This window comes from Onychomys torridus, chromosome 3 (genome assembly GCF_903995425.1).
Source record: "Onychomys torridus chromosome 3, mOncTor1.1, whole genome shotgun sequence".
NCBI lineage: Eukaryota > Metazoa > Chordata > Mammalia > Rodentia > Cricetidae > Onychomys > Onychomys torridus.
Genome location: NC_050445.1, coordinates 127,168,415 through 127,193,971, shown reverse-complemented (window position 1 = coordinate 127,193,971; position 25,557 = coordinate 127,168,415). Strand labels below are relative to the sequence as shown.

Sequence of the window (25,557 nt, the reverse complement as noted above, 5' to 3'; positions counted from 1 at the left end):
CCAGAACTGAGCTAACAACCCTGTTCTTTACAAAGTGCCCAGCTGGAGAACACAGCGTTAGCCAATAGAAGATGAGCAGATGTATGGCTCATATTTACAGGCAGAGGTGGGTGGATTTGAATTCGAGGCCAGTCAAGGCTATCTTTGAGAAGTAGAGGATATATTTAGTCAGCTTTTGAGTCATTTCTGTCTTGGAAATTTTTCTCCTGAAAAATTTTTCTCCTGGGTTAGTTCTTTAAATATTTTTTTATCTCTTTACAAAATGATTTAGGCCTGTATGTATTCTAATTCTTAGCTGTATTCTCCAAGCTTTTTCCTTCAGTTCAGAACATCAACTTAGCTGCCACATTTCTGTGGCTTCTGCATCCTGAGATTCCTGCATCAGTAGCTCCATCTTCATCCACACCAGCAAGTCCGTTCCTACTGAGTCACTGGGGTGATTAGGACAGAAGAGAGCCCCAGACAGCAGCTGTACTGCAGGGCCTTGTGCAAGGCGTGCAGGCTGTCTCAAACATCTCTATTTTATTCATATGAGCAGAAGGTTGTCACTTTAAAAAGAAAGTCTTTAGAGATTTAACAATTCTAATCTTTGCAAACAACACATTTCTTACTTTTAAACATTCATTATTGTATCATTGATAATTATTTTTGCCAAGTTTGGTGAAGTCTTCTCATATGTATGTGATGGCAAATCTTGGTTGTCAGTTTGAGTACAGCTGAAGTCAACTAAAACCCAAGTTGCTGGGCTGCCCTGTGAAGGATTTCCTTAAGTAGATTATTTGAAGCAGGAAGGCCTACCCTAAATCTGGGTCACACCTTCTGATGGCAGTCCAAATAAAAAAGATGTAGAAGACGGTTTTGCTTTTTGCATATTTGGGTAAGTAAGTCCATGTGTCCTGGTGCTGAGTCCAGCATTACATCCAATTCCTTCAGAATTCCAATGCAGACTGAGGACCAGCAGCTCTCCAGAAATTCTCTAGGATTTCAGCTCCATATTGTGACTGCAGAGGAATCCAGTCTCGTGGCTGAACTAGATTCTTAGCCTTTCTGTCGAAAGACAGCCACTGTACAGCAGACTACAGCCTGTAGTCCAGCCAGGCTAATAACACCCCTTTCACCTATGTATTGCTGGCCGTTTCTATGGAGCACCCTGGCTAGTTCACGTTATAAATTTCAGTTCCAAATACCTAGCTTCTATTCTGATTCTTTTTTCTTTAGTTAGATGTTAGTACATTTACTAACATTTGAGGCATGGTTTCTACTGAATGGCAATCACTTATGCAAATGATAGAAGTGAAAAGTACTTTGAGGCATCATTAGGGACCATTTTTGGGGTTATATTTATTTTGTGTAGTGTAGTCAGTATTGTCTTCCTCAATTGTTCTGTATCACTTTTTTAAATTAAAAAAAGTCTGATTAAAAAGTTAATTATTTCATGTGCATTCCAGATACCTGTGGGAATTATAACGAAATGGCATCAGAGTCCCTGGGATCTCAAGTTACGGCAGCTGTAAGCAACCATTTGGGCCTCTATAGGAACAAGTGCTTTCTGGCCCCATCTCTCTAGCCTCCTGGTTTAAATTTATTGCTACATTTAAGTTGTATCCTCACTGATTTAGTTGGGTTTTCTCAATCTGATGACATGACTGGAAAATCGAAACCTCTGAACAACCAATTCTGTCACTAAACATTCTTCTGTCCTCCATATTAATTAGCATCTTTTTTGTTTCCTGATATTCAGTGTTTTATCACATTGCTTTTTCCCCAATGTTCTAATTTGCAGAACTCTTTACTCGTGTATTTTTATTCTTATTATTGTTTTAACTGATATAGGTCATGTGTGCCAAGGTTTATGTGAAGCAGCAGCAGCCAGAGACAACTGGAGTTGGTTTCCCTCCTACTCTAACGCGGGCCATCTTGCCACCTCTGACACTGACTTTCTATCCTGCTTCATTTTAAGTTACATGCATCTTTTTTTCCAAATGTGATCATTCTGACATCTTAGACACATTTCCTACACTCTATTTTTTTTTAAATAGGTCTTTTTTTTTAAAGATTTATTTATTTATTATGTACACAGTGTTCTGTACTGCATGTGTCCCTATAGGCCATTCAGTAGAGGGCACCAGATCTCATTACAAGTGGTTGTGAGCCACCATGTGGGTGCTGGGAATTGAACTCAGGACCTCTGGAAAAGCAGTTGGTGCTCTTCACCACTGAGCCATCATCTCTCTAGCCTGCCTACACTCTTCTTTGAACATACTAAAGATTTCAGAATAAGGATTAGCTCACTCCAGAATCTCTTAAACTTTTCAGGGGTATAGGAGGATGTGAAAGCTCTTGCCTTTCTAAGCTCTGTTGCCGGGTGGTGGTGGCGCACGCCTTTATTCCCAGCACTCGGGAGGCAGAGCCAGGCAGATCTCTGAGTTCGAGGCCAGCCTGGGCTACCAAGTGAATTCCAGGAAAGGCGCAAAGCTACACAGAGAAATCCTGTCTCGAAAAACTAAAATAAGAAAAAAGAAAAAAAGAAAAAGGAAATGAAAAATTTGGCCTGTAATCCTGTATGGAGACCTGTTACAGCAGGCTTGAATGTGGCTTCCCCCCTCTATTGTTCTGGCATGGCTAATTTCTAAAGAACAATGCACATTCTAGATCTAAATCTATACAAGAGCTTGGAAGAAATCCTCAAAAAACTTCCTATAGACTTAGACATTCTTCACCGACCTCCCACTCAGCCCCCAGGTTAACGCCTCACTCTAGGCCTTGTCTACTTAACTGATGAACAGACTCCTTCTGCAGTTACAGCAGTCCAAGAGAGGGACCACAGAAAGGTGTCTTATTCACCAATGCTGCCCCTTCATGGAGATGGGAACCTTAGGTCCAACTGTCCTAACCCATCCAACACTGCTGCCTCCTCCTTTGTACACACAGGACCACAAGACAGACAAGGACTCATCAGGAGCAGTTACCAGTCACTGGGTTTTGGTTAGTTCCAATTTCCAAATGTGGTAGCTCTTCACAAAAGCAGGACAGGTCAGTGTGTTGTATTAGTCACTTTTAAGAAAGGCTCCCGCACCAATATTTTAGGCCTACATTTTCTAGAAGGTGTGCAAACACAGAAAAAGGCCAGTGAACCAAGCCAAAGTATTATATGAATATTTTAATGCAAAATGCTTACCACTTAAAATTAGCAAAGCTTCATTTAAATTAAAATTCCATTAGCTAGAGATGGTTAACCCCAAGAATTATACAGTAGTTATTTCCGCTATGGAACGCCAGCCCTATGCAATGCATTTAGAACTGCACCATTAGCTGTCATCCCTCCGGTGCTCTTCTGGACCCTAGTGGGTGGGGGAGGGGGCTCCAATTAACATAAAATAAAATAAAACCCCATTAAACTCAGCAGTGATCCCTAGTAGTTAAAAAATCCATTTGAATGAGCTGTCCAAACAAACAGCTGGGGTATAACTGCAAGTATTGTTTCAGAGCCAACAGGTCTTCAGCTAGGTAGAAGATCTGCACTAGGTGAAGTCACAGTATAAGGATGCGTGGTCTGTAAATAGTTCCTACATATACACACTTAGTGTCTGTAAACACTAGAAATATACATTAGAGACAGTACCCTTGCAAGTCGGGTGTACTTTAAAAAAGAAGATGAGGTAACATGAAATCTCAAATCCACAGGAAGCCTGCCTGAAGAGTTTGATCAGCTGCCAATAATCCATCTCCATGGCAAAGAGGACTTAAGGTTTGCCCAGACTGGCTTCACTGGCTTTCAGCATAGCAACTGCATCTTTAACTGCATGGTAGATAACATTCTTCACCTAGAGATAAAAGAAAAAGATGACTGCTTCCTTCAGGAAACCTAAAATCCTCACTAAGAATAACCTCGCCAATCACAACTTTTTATATTCTCTCAGAACTGAAGTCAATACTCAACATGTAATGCCAAGGGGCCTGGTTCCCCTAGACTGGTATGCCACATACATACAATCCATGCCGTCTCTGGAGAACTTACAAAGCTCTTTTTTCCCCTTAACTGGTTTTGGCCAATCAGACTTTTAACAATTACTGTAGTTTTCAAATATGAAGCAATATGTATTAATTCAGTTAATTGGGTTTGAATTGTGATCTTGCTGTAGCTCAGGGTGACTTCAAGCCCTAAAATCCCCTTCAGCCTCTGGATTAGAGTAGCTGGGACAGCCGGTGAGCCACCACACACAGTATGCTGAAGTCACCTCTCAAATGACATCTCTGAAAACACCCCTTCTGATCCCAGTGTTCACTCAGCCCTGCTCCATCGCTGTGACAAAACCACCACAGCATGGAAGGCCAGGCACTGTGTTCCAGACCCACGGTTAGCGGCTAAGCCAGGGACCAGAAGTCGTCATCCATTTCACTACTAAAGACATTCAGTGCCTGTGACGAGGGTGGGGCTTCCTCTGGGCTTGTGGCTCTGTCACTGTTCTAACCTCTTAGAAGGTCACTCCTGGTCATGAAGCCATAGGCAGCAAGGACCAGGAATTGGTGCTGCTTTACCTGTAATTTATCTTCGTGGTTGGTGTGAGTCTGTGACAAATAACGGAATTCCTGAGTAAGCCAGAAGCAGTGTTTAACATGCTCTGGAGACACAAAGTCCTCAGCCACTTTGATACAACTGTATAAGTTATGAACCTGAAAAACACCAAGCCACAGCTGTAACAAACCCACAATTTCACAGCAGAAAGGCAATAAATAGGAATTAATAACTGGCACTGACCTGATGTGGCGCTCCTGCTGGGATAAATACCACATCCCCAAGAAATTGTACAATAGCCCAGCCTTGAACTCCATACTCTTGATACAGGCGCTTTCTTAGTGATCGGTCTAAATACCAGCTCTGATCATGAATAGGATCGTGGTCTGCAGGGTTTTCTTGACCCTGCTCTTCTGATACCTACACAATACATTAAAAATAGTACAACTTAGCAAATGCCAAGAAACAAAGAGGGTGTTTTCCCTTCCCAAAATACAAGCACTCAATAAGCATCTGGCCGCCACCAAGCTCTGCATTCCCACTGGCAGAAACAGCGCTCAAACACATGGACAGAATGAATCAGAATCAGAGGAAACCTAGCCTGCCTGCTGTCGTTTCCTACAGCCTGGCTATGTTCTTGGACAATAGTGTAGGTCCAATTTTTAAATGTAAGTAGATTCCTTATGAACCAACTTGTCTTGCACTTATTGAAGGTCCATAAACACTTACTAGTCTGAGTTATGAAACAGTTTCAAAGACACAGTTACTTCTTTATTCCACGTTCAGTGTCTGAAAAAGCATACTCAAAAAAGTGACATTATCAAGGGAATATGGTGATCAGCAGGTCAAAGAGTCAATTTTTAACAGAAACACTAGAATTCTAGCAACTGGCTGTTAAAGGACCTACTTGATGTCAGGACCACAAATGGGCCAGGAATGTTTCTATGACTCAGGTATGACTAGAGAATGTCAGTCAAATATCCCTGGTGTGCAACCAGCAGCCTCACCACTGAATGAGTTTAAGATAGATAGAAAGGTCCATCTTTCCAGGGCCAGGAACCTACACGCAACTTCAGTGACAGAGTCCTCCCAACTGCTGCTGCCCTCTACAGCACACAGTGACAGAGTCCTCCCAACTGCTGCTGCCCTCTACAGCACACAGTGAGAGTCCTCCCAACTGCTGCTGCCCTCTACAGCACACAGTGACAGAGTCCTCCCAACTGCTGCTGCCCTCTACAGCACACAGTGACAGAGTCCTCCCAACTGCTGCTGCCCTCTACAGCACACAGTGAGAGTCCTCCCAACTGCTGCTGCCCTCTACAGCACACAGTGACAGAGTCCTCCCAACTGCTGCTGCCCTCTACAGCACACAGTGACAGAGTCCTCCCAACTGCTGCTGCCCTCTACAGCACACAGTGAGAGTCCTCCCAACTGCTGCTGCCCTCTACAGCACACAGTGACAGAGTCCTCCCAACTGCAGGGTCTCTCACCAACTGAAAATAAAACCAATAGATTTCAGAGATGTGTTGAGAACATGATAGCTTAGGGCCCAACACTGACTCATGAACTAATGAAATGCCCATATTTTCAAGGCAGTATTTAAAAAAAAAAAAAAAAAAAAAAAAGATGCCAGGTGATGATCAGACAAACTCAACTGAAGATAGAACAAAAATCTCCCAATGCATTACCACAGAAAACAAATTCTCCCCTTTTTAGAATCCTGGTTTCTTAGCAACCACTGACAGCCCATCCAATTGATATGGATTTGCATCATGTGGTAATTTACGGTATTTCTATTCTTATGCTCTCCTCACATGGCACAGAGTAAGAAACACACCTTTTTAAGGAATTCTCTTATCTTCTCCGTGTCCTTAGCAGCATATATGTGCCAGAGGGCTCCCGGCTTCTCTTTTCCTTCAATAAATCGCTTAATTGTGAGTTCATCAGAATCTCCATCTTGGATGGTTCTAAGGACTTCTAGAGCAAGAGAAAACAAGTGTGAACCCCAGGTCCTCACTCAGACAGTAAGCCCAGCTTCCATGTTTTAGACCTTACCTTCTTCCTGCTCACACTGTCCTTTGGGAATTCCCACATAAACCATAACATTAGCTGCATCAGATACATCTAAGTGAAGATTTGTGGTCCCATATTTCCGATCTTCAGGAGTGATCAATCCTGTAAAAATAAAATGCCCGAGTGTACCAGGATACTTGGAACCAAGAACACAAGTGAGGGATCAGAGCGGTGACATGACCTGAAGGAAAGATTTGCTCAAAGGACGTTTCCAGAAACAGCTAAGGTCAAGCTTTGGCTTCATAACCAATGGAGGCTCAGAGACAAAGACATCAGCTAAGCTCCCTCAAGGAGTTCACTGGGAGTTGCTTCCACACACACAGTGCAACCTGAGGCAGCTCCACTCAGTAGGAGGGAATACTCCTCAGCACACTGAATCACCTGCAGTGCTCACAATGTATCCACAGGACAAAGCTCCCCTGCTCAGTGGCCACTGGGCACTTCTGACACCAGGACTCTCCCTCTAGAGCACGGCAGGCACAGGCCTGGCAGCCTCAGAAAGGTTTCATTTCTGGCTTGCTAGTGCTTGCCATTTGAGGGAGGATACAACTGAGGAGTGGTGGGTTTGTGCCAACCTGGGACAACCTAGTGGGACAACCTAGAAGCCAGCCAGCAACACTTTGTTTTGTTTCTACCTTGCTGAAACACCAGCCCTAGGAACAGGTAAAGCCTTAGATATTTGCTTCAAATCATGGAATTTGAAATGTGCTTTACAATGATAAAGGAACACTATAAAGGGAAGACACAATGAAACCACCAGAGTAAAGAGCTGACTGGTTTACACTGGATGATGAGCACATGAGCCTTTGTACTAGACACTCAAGTTTTAGATGAGTTTAGATACTCCTATGGTAAGAAGTACAAAACAGGCTTAAAAAGCAATTACCGTGTCAGAAATAAGATGAAAGTTATGTATGACCACAAAGTATTTTGAAAGTCAGATTCTACTTAACATAAAGCTCAAAAGCAGGCTATGGACAATACTATGACAAAAAATAGATTCGCTCTCTTGAAAACATTTTTATGTGTATGAGTTTGTGTTGAGTATATGTCACATGTGTGCATGTACCCACAGAGGTCAGAGGTCATGGGATCCTCTGGAGCTGGAGTTATATAGGCAGTGTGAGCTGCTGACAGGGGTGCTGGGAACTGACCAAGGTCCTCTGAAGTGCAGCAAGCACTCTTAACCACTAAGCCACCTCTCTAGCCCCAGAAAAATATTTGATAGAGTTATACATATGAGAGAATGATAAACAAAGACCTCAAAGACCATGACTAAGGACGAGAGACTTGGGGTGGAGCTGGGAGGAACAGTGTCCAAAGAGAATGGTAGCCAGGGACTGCAGGCTGTTTTGGCTAGTGCAACACTGGGTAAAATGAAGGGTTGTAACAAAGCAAAAATAAACTGACTCCTACTCAACCTACCATACTGAAAGCAGCCTCTAAATGAGGCAGCCTCAACTTGAATGGAACCAGGATTCCACAACTACCTCCCTCTCCAAATCCCAATGAGTCTCAGAAGTTTTTCCCTAAGGAAAGCATTTGCACAACGGTGCCACCTATTGGTGTCTGGGAGAAACAGATCTACCTGCTGCTAAAAGACTTAAAGTCAGAAATGTTAAAAACAAATACTGAGAATTGAAAAGGCTAGCAAAACTGACCTAGATATCACCAAGATTCAAATGACCACACAATGTGAAGGTTCTGCAATTAAAGTTAGATGCTGAAGACAGAAAAGCATAAAATTGCAATCTGCCTTAAAACTGCAGCTGTGCCAAAAAGCAAGTACATGTGCATGTGAATAAGACTAAGGCAGTGTCTGGCTGTTCTCAAGCACAGCATCTTTACAAATGCCTTGTTTTATTTCCATTATGTTCAATTAAACATTTCCTTCTTACCATAAGCATTGTACATCTTGGGGCCCAGGTCTGGCCGTACAAAGTAGTTTGGCAGTCTAGAGGCAAGATTCAGTTTGCCATCTCGCCTGGTGTACTCGGGTAGTGGAATGTTGGCCATCAGATCATCAAATCTAGAACAAGAAACCAAGAATTTGCAGAGCAAGGTTGCTTTTCTACTCTAGTACTCTAAGACTTCCTTTGTCCCCTTCTCCACAAAAGAGAGGATTGGAGACAGCGAGGGCTACTTGGTATCTAGACTACAGCAGTCACCAAGAGACATCGTCTTTCCTGTGCCACACGGATGTGTCAAAATGATCTGGAATGTTTCAGGCTACAGAGCTGATACGTGCTTCCTGAGGGGAGCTAGCACTCAGGTGACACTTTACTCCTTAGTGATGAGGCTCCTTTCGAAGGTTTTACACTTAACCCAAGAAAATGGATCTACCAATTCAGATGTCTTAGTGGTTAGTAAGGGAGCTCTGCTGTGTGATTCCCAAGACTGCCTGAAAACCAGTCTCAAGTCTTCAGGGCAGGGCACTTCCATATTAAATACGCAGACCATTCATTAGCCAGATCTAAGGTCATTACACCTTTCCATTTCATTTAAAAATATACTCATCTCCTAAGGGTACATATACAATGTAACTATATCTGATAGATAGACAGATAGATATAGATATAGATATCAGAACAAATAAAATCATGAAGCTGTCTTACACTTTCCCACTACTGGAGAGAAGTATTACCAAGCAAAGGACAGAATTAGCTCAGCCACACCTGAAGCCATACCTGGAAGGCATCATGTCTCTGAAGTCTTCGCCTGGTGGCCAGTCCTTAAGCTTCAACACCATTGGTTCTTTTTCTTTTTCATTTTTCAAACGGTCTTGAGATTAACCAGAATAAAAGAATTGTTATTCATACTTCAGAAACAAAAAATGTTAAGTTAGTTTATACCTTAATATTGCAAATAGAGTATTTTATCTGTACAACTTTGCTATTCCCCTTTTGCCAATTGCCAACTCTCATTTTTACGGCTTCAAGAAATAAAGCTATACCTTGGAGAGAGCAAAGTAAAGACTGCTAGTTAAGGCCTACTGGGTTCCTGTTTTTGAACACACAAAACTTGTCCCTGGAACCCGGATTTTGTTTCTTGGAAGTGTTGTGAAAGTACCAGCACCACCTCGACTACCCACCACCTTCCTTCACAATCAAAACCCTGGGGAAGGGGACTCCAAAGCAACCTCCAATCTCCTAAAGTCGGCGTGGAACAGAAACAGCTTGTTTTACTCAGAAAGAGTTGAGACCACCTCCCTCCTCCGGTTCAGGGACCAGAGGGCCCAGCAGTGTCCTCTCTGCCCCATCTTCTGGACTACACAGATCAGGTTTAGTCAGAACTGCTCTCCTATACTAGTAGCACCATCAGCGGCAGCTAGTTCAAATGCATAAACTTTGTAAAAACAAAGAGAAGAAAGAGACAGCAAATTTGGAAGTCCTGAATCCATAGGCTCCTGCCATTCCCATGTCCCCTCTTTACATATCCTTAACCTCTTTAAAAGATCTTTATAATACGTACTTGGAACATCTTCAAATCCGTCCCAGAAGTCTCCTACTGTGGCTCCTGTGATGATTTCATTGGTCCTACAATTGACTAGGTCCACTTCTTGCTCACCAAACTCTTTCCTGAAGGACTCGGGTTTCCAGAGTTCAGTGTTTAATTTGTGATGCACCCCCGACACCATCACTGGCTAAAGGAAGGAGGAGGAGATGTAAGTCTGACCTCTACCAGTTCTGCCCTCTTTGAGCAGCTTGTCCTCAGTCTCAGCTGCTGAAATGCCATCTAAGTCCTCCGAGTTTACAGTGGCTGTATCCTCACTATCCACCTGCTGCTACATGCTTTGCTCTTGCCGTGTGTAAGAATCCCTGGATTGGGTGGTAGTGGCGCACGCCTTTAATCCCAGCACTGGGGGGGACAGGACGACAGAGGCAGGCAGATCTCTGTGAGTTCAAGGTCAGCCTGGTCTACAGAGTGAGTTCCAGGACAGGCTCCAAAGCTACACAGAGAAACCCTGTCTCGAAACCTCCCACACACACACACAAAAAAAAATTGGGGATTGGGGATTTAGCTCAGTGGTAGAGCGCTTGCCTAGCAAGTGCAAGGCTCTGGGTTCAATCCTCAGCTCCAAGGGAAAAAAAAAGAATCCCTGGATTATTTCGCTGCTAGGAGAAAGGATCACTCTTCTGACAGCCCCCAAGGCACAACACCAGGCTGGGTGTGTACGAACATGACATATAGGCCAAAAAGTGCTACCCAGAAGGCCATGAACACTGTGATGGGACCAACCACAACTGAAGAGCCAACGGAGCCGCCCTTGAGAGCAGACACCATAGGTGAGGACACCCCGATTCCAGGGTGACATTATATGGCCATGGCCCGTGCAGAACTGCCTTCAGCACAGGACTCTGTCCATCTGGGTGCCTTTATGCTTGTCTTGCCAGCTGTGTTCAGGGACACCCAGAGGCTGGAAGACGGTGACACAGGCAGCTGCAAGCCAGTCATGGGGCTGGGAACGAACTCAGGTCCTCTGCAGCAGCAGCAGCTCTCAACCACTGACTCGTCCCCCCAGCCCCAAGCACAGGTTAATCCACCAAAGGGGATGTGTGACTTTCTTTTTAAATCTCAAACCCAACAGCTTCTTAGTCACTTTCATTGTTGAGGTTGATCACATAAGGTCACTCAAGCCTGTCTCCCATCAAACCCCAAGAAATGGCTGGCTGAAAGCAATTCTGAGTGGGAAAGAATACAGTTGAGTCGGTTTCTACAAGACACAGCCACATCCACCCCAACCACACACAAACCCAGGAGGAGAGGAAACAGACACTGCCAAGGAGGGAAAGTGGTCAGGGATGGGATCAGCCGAAGTCTGCCACAGGAAAGGGACAGGACAGGGACGACGGGGACAGAGGCCACTCTTACCTGCCCTTGCTTCCAGCATTCCCTGAACACATTCCAGTTGCTCCTGTTGTTGGGGTCTTGCAAGCACAGCAGGCGGTTATCGCACAGCCAGTAGTGAGGGGTGTCAAAGCCAAGAATGCTGGGCTTGATTGTCAGGCCCTGAGGCCTCTTGGGTAAATCAGAAGTCTTGTTTTGCACCAAAGAGGCAAAGATGTCATCAAGGATTTTGGGTGTGTTTTTTAGTCCATTTTCTGTCTGAATTTGATAAAGAACACAAATCTTAACTATGCCATTCTCTATGGTTGGGAAAAAAACCTCTGTATCTCTATAATGATAGGACAAACACGTATCACATATCCACAAGAGACCATCAGAGAACCAGACGAAGAAGCAAGCTCTCAACTTGCACACCTGCACACCTGGGTTGAAGGGAAAGTGCCCATGGCATCCCTAGGAACCTGCGGAGCACCTGTGAAGACACATGACCCACACCACCTTTCCTGCTCCAGTCGTCAGAGGACAAGTAATAAAACAAGCACATACCTTCACTGTGGAGGAATTCAAGAGATTTCGGAGGAATCCAGAATTATTGTTGCTCACAGGTGTCAAAATTGTGCTGTTAAAAGTATGGAGGACCGTGCTGGACTTGTTCAAAGGGGGCAGGGGTGGAAGGCATTTGATTTCATTCTTTAAAACTGGCATAGTCAGCTGTTTTTCTAAAACAAAAACAAAACATCCAGATGTGTATTCAAGGCAAACTCCCTGTTAGTCCCTATTAGAATGGGTTCAGGGTGTAGCTCCCTCTCCTAAAACAAAACAAAACAAGAACAAACAAAAACCCTCTACAAGGATAAACACTAACAATGTGTGTTGGTAAGAGTTCAGGGGCTGGAGAGATGGCTCAGTGGTTAAGGGCACTGACTGCTCTCCCAGAGGACCTGGGCTCAAGTCTCAGCACCCACAAGGTAGCTCACAACTGTCTGTAACTCCAAGATCTGACCATCCTCACAGTCTATGTACATGCAGCAAAACACAATTGCAAATAAAAAAAATAAATTATTAAAAAAAAAAAAAGAGTTCAAAAAATCAAATATGCAGGGGGAAACCAGAAAACCACACGTGGTTTTTACTTTCATTTTATGGATGTGGGTCCTTTGACTGCATATGTGTCTGATCCCCATGAAGGGAGTTGGGAGTGTATGTGGATGAGTGAATGAGGATGCTAGGAATCAACCCAGGTCCTCTCTAAAGGCAGCGAGCACTCAGAAGGCCTACATCTCTCCAGCACCATAAATGGTAGATTATAGTATTGTGTATGCTGTTATCACACTGGTCAGGGCTCCCAGTAGAGTGCTTCAAACGACAAGAACCTTCATCTTGTTCCCAAGTACAAGGAATCTCTTAAAACAATTTCAAAACAAGTTAAGACAAGTGTAGCGTTTATCCACCTCTGTCCTAGCTAAGGAGGCTGAAGCAGGAGGATCAACTAAGCGCAGGGATGGAAGACCAAACTGGACAACATAGTGAGGTGTTTCCTCACCATACCCCCAAAATCATTATTTATAATGCTTGCTGTGAGCACTTTTTCTAGAGAAACCCTTAATGATGTTCTCGTCTAGTCTCAATTTCAGAGTTCCATAAAAGTTACAGGTGTTAAACTTCAGTTTTTCTACATCTCATCACATGACTTTCTTCTTCAACTTTTAGATGTTCAATTACATGTACATATCTGAGTATGGCCATTCATACAATTATTTATGATATCAGATCTGATTCAGAAAAATTTTAAGATGTCTGCATGAACGAACTGATTTACAATTTTTCTTTTTCCAGAAAGCAAAATTACCTAAATTCTTGTCTAACTTTATATGATTCCAAAGCCCATGTCTTTGTATTTACATCAAGCCATTCTGAGACAAGGATGCAAGAGTAGACAGCACACTGAGACTAAGACAAGACAGGACAAGAACCATCACTTAAAACAAGTCGGAGACCTCCTCAAGGATCAGGACACACAGAAGGGAGCACAAGGAATTAAGAACCAGAAAATAGAAAGACAGAGGCCTTTGAAATGCCTTCTCAGTACCACACAGCCATAGCCATGAATCACAGCCTACATCCCCTACTGGCACTGGCCACACAGATCAGGCCACCCAACAGTTAGCTATGAGTGGGGTGGGGCGCATCACTGATGAACTAAATAAAGAGTCTAGTAGAGGGGGAGATATAGTACAGCACACACTGCAGAGCTAGCTAGGTTCTAACAGCTAGTTTCAAACCCATGACTTACATAGACATGCCCTAGTTAAACTCTGTAACTAACAAAATAAAAAGTCATTGAAAGAAATCTGAAGGGAAGAGGCAGGACTGTCGGGGGTAGGAGGGAGATAAAGAACAAGGGGAAAGTAACTAGAATGCACCATATAAATGTATGCTATGTCAGTAGGAATAGCATAAAAGTCTCGACACCACTCCATTCTTGCCAAAATGATTTCAACTCCACCTAAATTGCTGCATAAACAGTGTTATGAATGCCATGTACCTGTACCTGGATAACAGGAGGAACACTTCCCATGACGCAACGCTCCTAGTCCTGTTCTCACAGCAGCGTTAGCTGCTAAGCCTCTCTGGGATTGTACTCACGTACTCCAGGAGGGGGGAAGCACTCACCCTTGTTTTCCTTGTTGACATTCCCACTGGTAAGGTCGGCCAGCCAGTTTAGAGGCGATGTGTTGGTGGTAGAGGTGGGCTTTACACTGCTGGCTGGCTTGGAGGAGGCTGTTTCCCCAGCCACAGCCGCTGACTCCAACACGGGGGAACTTTGCTGGAGCATGGTTCCAAGGGCTGGCTTTTCTCCAGATAAGGATGACTGTAAGTGTAAGAGCAGAACTAGGTGTAAACTGAAGATTGGCAGTTTCCTTTTCTTATACCTTCTACCCTGACAGCTGACACATAGCTGACACAAAGTCATCCAGCAGCCCCAGCATGTGACCGTAGCAAGCTTCTGGTGATAACACAGGACAGTAAAGACAAGACAGAAATGGTCATTTTTAGCTCTCAGGTGTCACTAATAATAAAAACACAAGCTGTGGGAACAAGCACCCTTTGGTCCTGCCTCACCCACTCACGAGGCAGGCTTGCACACATTCCTATGGCCCCATACACCAAGTGGCTTCAAATGATTGATTGGCCTGTGCCTGTTTTCCCTGGGAACTCAGCCAGATCCAGAGCAGGCACTCAGAACATGCACACAGTCAACAAATGAGGTGGGTAACGAAACCAGCGGCTCAGCAGTCAGCACACAGATGGGATTCTCTTCTGACTGAGCTTTAAATGTGATGAGCTGCTCTTCAAAAAACCCTAACACAAACACCTGGGAAGAAGAGCACAGCACTTGCTCTGTCTACACAAACAGTCAGAAAGGAAAAGGACTCTCCAGGTTCCTGTGGTGGTTCTGGCCCTTCCTTTCTGTGGTGTGTCTCAGTGCTGCTCTCTATGCAGCCTCCAGGACTTCCTACCACTGTGGTCTCACTGTGAGCAAGCTGAAGCAATGAAAGCCATGGGTGAAAGCCAGTACAATTGGCAGCAAAGAACTCGAGTTCACCAAGTCTTTAAGCCCAGCACCAGGAGGCGAGGGCAGGTGATGTCAGTGAGGCCAGCCCAGTCTACATACCCAGTTCTAAACCAGAAAGGACTAGAGACCTTGTCTTAAAACAAATAAAAAGAACTCAAGTTTAGTCCTCGCACCAAGCATCACAGCTGAAGGCTCATGTTGCCTTCAGTAAGTAGTTTTAGAAAATGCAAGAGAGCTGATTCCCGAACACAATGTACAGTGTGATGCCTGGAGAAGGGGGGAGGAAGAAGGCTCGAGATAGGTGTGATGCTCACAATACCACCAGGAACAGGCATGTGGGGTCAAGCACTGGGCATAGAAGGTTCATTTGCTTTAATTCTTCCGATATTGTATAGGTAAACTACAAGAATTAAATTTAAACCTTATGTTTTTGCTTTTCAAGGGATAAAAAATGCAAAACATAGACCAGGCGGTGGTGGCGCACGCCTTTACTCCCAGCACTCGGGAGGCAGAGCCAGGCGGATCTCTGTGAGTTCAAGGCCAGCCTAGGCTACCAAGTGAGTTCCAGGAAAGGTGCAAAGCTACACAGAGAAACCCTGTCTCGAAAAACAAAAAACAAAAAACGAAAAAAACAAAAAACCAAGCAAAACATACTAAGAAGTCACAGATGAGTACACAGGTAATGTGAAGAGTGAGATGCTGAATTGTCACCAGTAAGGACGAGGCCTCTCCCCAAGGTGACCGCTGTCCTTATGTTCTTTTCAAACACAGTAACAGAACCCCTGAGTTGCTGAGAAACAGGCAAATGACAAGGACAGTGATCTAAGCAGAAGCAACAGTACCTGTTTCAGGTCTTCCTTTAAGGCTGGCTTTGAGAAGAGCTTGAACTGCCTGCTGGAGCAGGGACAATTGGCCTTTATACCCCATTTTGCTCTGATAGAATGCACAATGTCTCCAACATCATAGAGGGCTGAAACAGGACAGAGGAGGCAAGTAGCTCAGGACAGGTACCGTGTACTTTTACCCTCCAGAGCAGAAAATGACTTTCCCATTAGAATGCTTTACTCGGTAGCAAGATGCTCCATCCTCCCTTTTGTCCTGCATTCTCAAATGCACACTTTGTTTCCTTCTACAAAGCTGTCCCTGAGACCTTAAAAAGTGCAGGGACATTTTAAAACGTTTTCTAAGTATTTTCAGGACAATACTAAAAATTAGCATGCAATCACACTATACCTAGTAAAACTAAAATGAAGCCCTTGTAAGCTACCCAACAGGAGGTGTGTGCCTTTGTGTGTATGTGGGGATGGGGTGGCCCTGCCTCACAGGAAATACCTTTGCCGGGGATGATCTGTGTGGGCATCAGGTTCTCAGGCTCATGTATCTGACTCTTCACACACCTTATCCAAGAGAAAGTCTTGTAGGCAGCACCTGCAAAAAATGGACTTGTGCTAACTGTTGACCACGAATCCTAAAGCCCCAGTGCTTCAGAAACCTATCAACCACAAACCAACAAAAGACTTAAGTCCAGTGTGTCAGGGGCTGGAGGAGACTCAAGTCTGTTCACACTCACCCTGTTGGCAATTCTTCCTCTTCATCCGATAGCAATCCACACACACTCCAAACCCACACCGAGGGCACACCCAGTGCAGGTTAAAAATGGTTGTGTCACACACATCACACATTTCTCTAACACCTTTGACAGCTCGCTTCCAAGCAACCTGTCCTGGAAAAAAAAAAAAAAAAAAAAAAAAATCAGTAAGCCATTTATTGCTGAGGTACAGAAAGTTTTTGAAATCAAACATAGGTTGGGGGTAGAAGTCCTCCGTGTCCAGAGTTCCATCTGATCTGTTAACTTCATCACCGATGCTGCTGCCCCATAAAGCTCCCCTGAATCCCTCAGCACGCCTGTCCAGTCTAACAATTCTTACTGTCAGGATTGAGGAGAAGCCTTTTTGGTAGGGTGCTATCTTTCAATATCATTCACGGCATTTCATTCCCTTCTCTAATGCAACCAGATTGTTACATAAGAAAGAGGAACAGGATGATCACAAAAGCAAGCAAGAAAGGTCCACCATGTGCAGGTTTTCAAAGAGAGGACTCCTTAATTATACTCTTACAAGTCAATTCTCTGTGCATAAAACAAGTGTCTATGCACTGCAGTCAGATGTGGACTGCCATAAGAGCAGTCATGTAAAAAGTTTCTTTTATATAAAGTACTTTTACCCAAATCTGTTTAAGAAGGAACCCATCAGTGCATATGAGAAACTTATCCTATACAGAGCACAGAGAAAAGTTATCAAGACCTCTGACTTCTGAACACATAGACAGAAGCCTAATTCTAAAGCTGCTCCTTTCTTCAGAACCAGAGACACTTCTGGATTCTAGTCCTTAAATCTATGAAACAGGCCTGCAGAGATGGCTCATCAGTTAAGAGCACTTTCTGCTCTTGTGGAGGACATTAGGTGGCTCATAACCATCTTTAACTACAGTTCCAGGGCATCTTTTGGCCTTCCTGAGCACCAAGCGCACACACAGTTCATTTACATAGATGGAGGCAAAACCACTCATCACATAAATAAATAAATAGATATAAATCTTTTTTAAAGTCCTGAAAAATAAATAAATGTAGTATTTTGTGCTGAAGCTAGCTTCAGTTTGTTTATGGCAAGTACAAGCAAAATTCTGAAGAATGGACAGACACTGTCATTCAAACACACTTGGCTATTCAAAATCCAAAATGGTAGACACTAGTGTTGTCTTTCAGTCACTTGGGGGAGAAAAAAATGATCAAAGAAATCATGAGACTTATAAGACAGTCCTGGGGCTGGAGCGATGGCTTAGAGGTTAAGAGCACCGACTGCTCTTCCAGAGGTCCTGAGTTCAATTCCCAGCACCCACATGGTGGCGCACAACCATCTGTAATGAGATCTGGAGCCCTCTTCTGTATACATAATAAATAAATGAATCTTTAAAAAAAAAAAAAAAAAAAAAGACAGGAGTCCCATGGTGCTTTTGGCTTGATACCTCATTTCTCCAATTCACGGGGGGGGGGGGGTGGGGGGTGTTATCCTTCCAGACATCCTACACCTTGAGGTGACCAAAAGAGGACCAGCTCTTCTATGTCACCAGTACTGACCCCTATAGCTTCCTAGACTGCACTAGTGAAGGAGTGCTCTTGAAGAGTGGAGGGCACAGTCATATACTGAGCTAGCAGCTATCCCTTCAAATCTGGATGTGGGGAGAACTGTCTCCATCTATCTAACCTGGTTCCACTCTCACACCTAGGTCTCTACAGGACCTAGCCCACACAGTGGGACTCGGGAAGGCTTAGGGTATGCCTACCCACTCTTATGTTTTTAAACTGTACTGTGAATTAAGACTCTTGTCTGTAACCAATCTGAAGTCTCACCTTCTTCTGATGAGTTAACACATCTGGTGAGGCCGTGCAAATGCCACTACCACCTCACACTGACCTTTCAAAACAGAGAAGGCATGCTCTTCCTTTGCTAACTGTCATACAACAAGCCCACAGCCAGCACAGCTGGAAGAAACCTGTTACAAAAGGGAAAGTGCAACCTCACTCACTCTACCATCCACCCAGCCTTCTGGTGAAAATGCAATGGGAGCACTGGGATTAGGTGTCATGAAGAAACAAAGTCAAGTTAGACTCGAACATCCTACCCCCTAAGAGATGTTCTTACTGTGTGGCTCAATCGTTGACATAGCTTCCTTCTCAGAAATGACCATTTGACAGAAGTGGTCTCCAATATTGGCCAGGATATACTTTGCTGTGTCCAAATCAGTTCCCACAACATTTCTAGTCAAAGGCAGCCACAAGCCAATTGCTTCACTGTCATACTTGTTTGGTGTTAAGAAGCCTTCTACCCGCAATACACCATGTTTGTTGAACTGTAACCTAGAAGTGGGAAAACACACAAGATTGATCTGTAACTTGGACCTACACATAAAAACTATTTCAACCAACAAAGCCCCTCCTGGTCTTCTGTACTCTTCATGGCTAATGACAGCCAATTACTTGCTAGTGACTTGAGAAAGACTTTTTAAAGTAAGTAAAATATACTACTACTACTACTACTACTACTACTACTACTACTACTACTAAAAATAATAATAATAATAATAATGGTTTTCTCCTAAAAGACAAATAAGGCATGTGAGAGAGATGTCTATTTTGAAATCAATCCAAGTCATCATATAGTCTCCAGAGACAATCTCTACCTATTAGACTTGGATTTTAATAGCAAAGACAGTAACAAGTAGAAAGAAGTGAACCAACAACCAACACCCAGCGAGAGAGGAGAAGCACCACTTCCCAACTGATGCTCAGCAAGGAAGGAAGGGCTCTATGCCATCACTGAAGCTAGGACCACACGCATCTGAGGGGTGTCTGCTGTCCACATGCACCCTAGGGGTGTATTACAGTGTGAGCTTCCGGAACTTTTCAAAGGAAACATGAAGCTGGAACTCAGAACCTAAGAAGTACACTGGCAGGCAGAACACTTCTCAGAACACACTTGAATACTTGAGTGTCTGGATGGTTTGAGAAGCCATGGATTAGCTTTGCATATTTTTTTAAACCTAACATGTTACTTGCAGCTGGAAGCACTGAGAGGTTGACATAAACACACAGTGACGCGGACTGTGATAAACATCAGGACAGTCACAGGAGAAAGTGCTGACTGAGTTTGGTAGGCTAATGTAAAGAAAGCTGGCTTCAGGTAGAGACAGGAACTAAGCCTGCCTTGTAAGAAAAGGGAGACAGCTAAATTCAGCAAAATATTCTATAGAAGCAAGAAAGACAGGTGCAACAAGGGATTAATTAAGGTTTTATTTGCGAATGTAAAAATCAAGAGCTTGAAGGGGTCTATTAGGGTCAAATACTGACAGCCTTTAACATTTTGCTGGGGGCCTTCACTTTCTCTGCTGGACACCGATTAACTATCCAACTTCTGTGAGTCTATGAGAGACACAAATAAGTTTCAGAAGAACCACTTGTCAGGGAACACAAATACCAGTGTATGAAAATGTTATAATGCAGCCATTATTTACACACACACACACTCCCCTCTCCAAGAGTACAGAGTAAATAAAAGACAAATCCCTGGGAGCTATATAGCAAATGCAAAATGATTTCCATTTATCCAAAGGAGATGCAAATTGACAGAGTCCAAACCAGAAACAGCCACAACACCTAGATGTGGATACACACCTCTTAACTCCAGCATTTAGGCTGAGGCAGGAAAATCACAAGTTCAGGTCCTGACTTAGCTAGAGCGGAGTATAAGGCTAGCCTGCACAACTTAAGTGAGCACAGCTCTAAATTATGAAAGAGGAAAGAATGGGTTAGGGATGTAGCTCACTGGTTGAGTACTTGCTCATTAGCACATGAAGCGCTAGGTTCAATCACCAGTACAAAAAACAAAAGGAAAACAAACAAACAAAAAAACCATTTTGTGGTTTCTCCGCAATACATGGAAGTCCAAATATGTATATCTTAACACACGTATTTGGAAAAGAAACAATTCTGAGAGGAAGTAGAACTAACTTTATTAAGAAGCTCTTCCAGGTCAAGTGTCATTCAGAAATGCATCACGTGCACGTGACAGCAGCTCTAAATGCTACACACATTACATTGCACACATTGTGCAATGACTCGGAAGAACATGGGGCAAGCTAGTGTCTAAAATGCCCCCAATTTACTAAATAAGCCAGTGTGAGAGCTACTTGTGCATGACATATGCAATGATACTTGAACATCATTTTTCCAGACCATAGTAAGACTTCTAAAGGGGCTGGAGAGATGGCTCAGAGGTTAAGAGCACTGGCTGTTCTTCCAAAGGCCGGAGTTCAATTCCCAGCAACCACGTGGTGGCTCACAACCATCTGTAATGAGACCTGGTGCCCTCTTCTGGCGTGTAGGCATACTTGCAGACAGAACACTATATACCTAATAAATAAATAAATCTTTTTTTAAAAATTGCTTTAAAAAAAAATTGCTTTAAAAACAAAAACAAAAAAACCTCTAAAGTGGTCTAAATGACCTGTACATTTAATCCAGCTCAGCAATAACTTTTCAACTTACATTTAAAATTCTATTTTAAATAAGATTACAAGACAAAAACAACAGAAAGAGACAAAGACAACACTTGTTTATAATGAAAACTGGCTGAACATGAAAGTATCACGAATGAGAAACTGTCCTACCTAACCTTCATTTACACCCAGAACATCATTCATTCATGTCTCAACAACAGAAAACAAAGTTGTTTCACTCCGGACAAAGGGATTTGAAAAAAATGAATTTAACTTTTAAACAGTACAGTAGAAATATGTAAGTTTGTCTATAAAATTATAAGCATTAAAAAGAAAACGACCAAGTTTTCTCTTATTTGCAGAACCTAACTTTGGGGAAAAAAAGACATCAAAGCAGAAGGAGTTATTTGTGAAGTAGGAGGGACAGAGAAGGGGTGCAAGGGGGTAATCTGGAGACGAGCGGTCTATTTCACACGTTGTGAAAAGGTCACCACAAACTCATCTCATGCTCTTGTACAGAGAGTATATGCTAATGGGAGAAGTGAGATAATTCCACTGGTAGAGTAAGACATCAACCAGAAGTGATGGCTAAGAGGGCTTTAATACTAAATTATATATAGCTGCCGAGCGGTTAAACATTGATATGTTACCTATGTCATTACAGTAAAATTCTGTAAACTGTTTTTTAATTGTGAACAATCTGGAGGAGGAGAGCATCATTAACATACTGGTTTAGGAAAAGAAACAGAACTTTTATTTGTCTAATTTTAAAACATCAGCTTATTAATGATTAAGTTCTTCTAGTCACTCTAGGTTTCACTTTATTTTACTACAGTACTACCTGACAAATGATTAATAACTGTTAATCTGATTTAAATAGGTGTAGAAGAGAACAGGGGTAACACTCAAGGAGAAAAGTCAACAAACTACATAATTTGAATGCAAGAAAAAATGGACACAAGAAATTATTCATACATGCCTCTCCATCTTGACAGGAGAACAGACAGATATACTTGTTGTGCCAGTATGCCTGGACACCAGTGTACCCTTCCTGCAGAGCAGTCTTAACACCCCGCTAATCCAGCAATGCTCCTGCTAGATATGCCTTCAAAGGAGGTGGGGGCACAGGGAGGACCACCTGAGACAAACCACTCTAGTGAGTTCTAATGCACACAATACACAATTCCAAAATATCTGCATATGATGACATGTGATCAAAATAGTCCTTATGATTTGGTAAGGATTCAAAAGTTTATGCGATACACCAACTTTTTTGCTGTTTTGTTTTTGATTGATATATATATAAATATCATATATAGATATAGACATATAAACTGAGGGCTGGGGATTTAGCTCAGTTGGTAGAGTGTTTAGCAGGCACTGGGGTTACTTCCATCCCCAGCACCACATAAACCAACCATGGTTTCTGCATGCCTGGTAAATCCCAGCACTCTAGAAATGGAAGGAGAAGGATTAGGAGTTTTAAGGTCATCCTTAGCTACACAGGGAATCTGAGTCCAGCCTGGGATGTACGAAAAAAAAAAAAATGTGTGAAAGAATAATACACAGTTAAGTTCTAGATTGCCAAAAACATAGTAAAAATACAATTTCTACATTCAAGATTTCCTGTTGACAGAAGAAAAAGCAAGCAAATGGAGCCCAGATCACCTCAGCCTTTCTTTCCTCACCTCCTGAAGTGAAAAAAGCGACAGAACACAGGTGAGTCCTTCTGCTGCTCCTTATCCTTGCGCAGGCTGTCTAATCGACACTCTCGGCACTTGGGCAGCTGTGCCACAATGTTAACACAGGAGTCATCCTGAACAAAGGCCTCTCCGCTCTGCTGTAGCTTTTTGAGTTTATCAGGGTCTGTCAAAACTGACTTCCGGGCTGGGGCTAGGAAAAGAAGAGAAAGGAAATGAAACATCAAGTTTCTGAAGAGAACACCAACCATTTGACTGAATTCTAATTAAAAAAAGTCAACATTCCTAAAGAAAGCGTATTCTTCTCCATTTTTATTTCAGCTAAAATTTCTACAAAATAGCCTGAAAAAAAGATTAATTAAAGCAACAACTAGCAAAGTTTTGGTCTTTGTTAAAAACAAACACACAAACAAACAAAAGCCATTTTGGCAACCTAAACCACCAAATTCAACAGCCAGACTCACAAGTGTGAGTCAGCGTATCTGTGTCTTCCCAATGCTAGATTAGAACATGGGCTGAAGACCTCCTCTAAATCAGTCTTGGTGAAGTCATGGCAGAGCGGGTTACACCCACCCAGGCCAGCACCTTGATTTTCATGCTCAAAATAAAAACTATTTTTCTCTGTATTCCCTAAACAGAACAAGGGAACAGAATCCTTCTCCAGAGTCTTTGTGTCCACAGGCAACTGTAGTGGGCACAACCCAGAGATCCTGATGGGCTGCTGCCCCACAATCGATGGCAACATGTGCTGGTGCAGATAAGGGGCAGCTGCACTGCACAGTGAGGTAAAGCTGGACTCCAGAGCTCACTCAGATACTCGCCATGTGTTCACTCAACTACGATTTTCATCCCTTCTTCACAGAAACTAGAATGACTTGCTTCAAAAGCTAGCTGTGAGAACTGATGACTCAAAAAGAATAAATAGAACAGATATGTGGTTATGAATATTCACTTTCTCTTGGGAGTTATATAACTCCTAAAACAGTATGAATTTTATGTAATTAATTTTAAGCAAACTAGCTGTTTTATCAACTTGAACCTCAAAAATGATGAAGCTGGGTTGACAGAATCCGTAAACGTTTATTTCTATTTTTCCAGAGCTATACTAAAAAGATCCACAAGCCAACCTAACCTGCCACCACACTAGTGTGGGTTTGGTTGTCAATGCACTCATAGCACACTTATACAGAAAGTTCAAAGGACAACCTGAGGGAATTATTCTCTCCTTCCATCATGTGGTTTCTCAGGACTAAACTCAGCAGGCTTGGCAGCAGATATCTTTACTCAACTGAGCCATCTCACTGACACTATGGTTTTGTTTTGTTTTTTTCTGAAGAGGGTTTTAAGCAACTTTATAAAACCCACACTGATTTTTTCATATACTGGTAATTCAGGTTATCTTCTTGTACTAGCTCTGCACCTTCCCACACGCTGAGGTCCTTTCAATGTCCTAATCACGGTAACAGTACTTCTGATTACTGCCCTCATTAGAATGGACGGGGAGCACAAGTTGAGTAATCCTTATCCAAAAGGCTTCAGAACTGAAGTGCTGTTAATCTACTGTTGGGACTAAATTGGGACTGTTGTATATACAATTCATTTACATTTTTTAGTGTGCCCATTACATGAGGTCAAGAATGGAATTTTTTACTTGTGGTGTCTTGTTAGTGCTCAGTTTCTGATTTTAAAACATTTATGAACTGGATTAGGAATGTTCAACTTGTAAGTGTGAACCATGGTACTATCTTCTCTACATGAGCACTTAGTTTGAAAACTGTGCTCGGTGTTTCCACCCACGCCTGAGATGGGGGAGAGGTTAAGAGAGGGAGAAAGCACACACATGTATATGAACTTCTGGTACGAGCACAAAGCCCAACTTCTACCCCAACCTGGATGCTACAAAGATAACAATAGTGTGAAGACAAAGTAATCACCAGATCACTTCAGATTTTGCTTCAAACAGGATTTTCTTACAATAAAAAATTAGGAACCATCTGACCCATTTTAAGTCATAGAATAAATGCATCTAATGGAGTCCTTGCAGCATTAAGTATTACTAGAAACTTATACTAACCCACTAGGTAAAATGAATCCATTTCTACAACATGGCTTCTTTATACTTGTTTCTACTATCATTCACAGGGGAGAAACATAACATTTGCCAATGAAGATTCTGGAACACTTACAAGTCTGGGTCTTATTACCGCTTCTTGTACAACAGCTTTCGTTGTCAACTTTTACTGAAGTCTCCTTTAAATTCTGTGACTGGCACCCTAAGCTTGAAGGTTCGATCTTTTCTACACAACTATTAAGGCTACTGACACCTGCTTTCACACCAGGCTTCTCTGAAAGATCATCGGATGTAGAAGCTGCATGCTCGAGGCGCTTCTGCAGTTCAGGAGTTGGGGCAACATCCAGTTCTGCCTTAGAAGAAGCCTTTGCAGGAAAGCATTCCTTTGGAGGAAGAAGGCCAGTGACTGGTTGTAGAGCAGATTCCAGTCTGCTCTCCTCATCAGTGCTTGCTTTAGGCTGGATACAGCTACCTTTGGGCTCACTCAGAATTTTCAAGTCTCCAGCCCCAACCTGAGAAGATTTTGAAGAAAGCAATCCTGTTTTGCAGACATCTGGTTTTGTTCTCAGTACTTCAGGTTTTGTGTTTAGACAAGAAGAAAGTTCTTCTGGTAAACTCTGCTTATGACATCTGAAAAACATAATAGTTTGGAAAAGTAGCATCCTGATCTTTCTTACCGCTTATCATCCTAAAATAATTCTGTTTGCTATGGCAACCA

General features: G+C 42.9%; 1 protein-coding gene across 4 annotated transcripts in view; it reads right to left on the bottom strand.

Moving 5' to 3' along the window:
* Window positions 1-2,990: 2,990 nt before the first annotated feature.
* Window positions 2,991-25,557, bottom strand: part of Kdm3a (lysine demethylase 3A) — a 43,272-nt gene continuing 20,705 nt past the window's right edge. For all 4 annotated transcript variants that reach the window (XM_036181799.1, XM_036181797.1, XM_036181798.1 and 1 more), the window contains exons 10-26: window positions 24,955-25,469; window positions 22,757-22,961; window positions 18,716-18,930; window positions 16,585-16,737; window positions 16,347-16,442; window positions 15,857-15,984; window positions 14,111-14,309; window positions 11,984-12,156; window positions 11,462-11,695; window positions 10,061-10,232; window positions 9,277-9,370; window positions 8,488-8,618; window positions 6,572-6,691; window positions 6,354-6,493; window positions 4,760-4,936; window positions 4,540-4,674; window positions 2,991-3,824 (exon numbers count right to left, since the gene is read on the bottom strand). In XM_036181799.1, coding sequence (XP_036037692.1) covers window positions 3,744-3,824; window positions 4,540-4,674; window positions 4,760-4,936; window positions 6,354-6,493; window positions 6,572-6,691; window positions 8,488-8,618; window positions 9,277-9,370; window positions 10,061-10,232; window positions 11,462-11,695; window positions 11,984-12,156; window positions 14,111-14,309; window positions 15,857-15,984; window positions 16,347-16,442; window positions 16,585-16,737; window positions 18,716-18,930; window positions 22,757-22,961; window positions 24,955-25,469 — 2,968 coding nt within the window. In that variant the 3' untranslated portion in view covers window positions 2,991-3,743. The remainder of the gene's footprint in view (window positions 3,825-4,539; window positions 4,675-4,759; window positions 4,937-6,353; window positions 6,494-6,571; window positions 6,692-8,487; window positions 8,619-9,276; window positions 9,371-10,060; window positions 10,233-11,461; window positions 11,696-11,983; window positions 12,157-14,110; window positions 14,310-15,856; window positions 15,985-16,346; window positions 16,443-16,584; window positions 16,738-18,715; window positions 18,931-22,756; window positions 22,962-24,954; window positions 25,470-25,557) is intronic.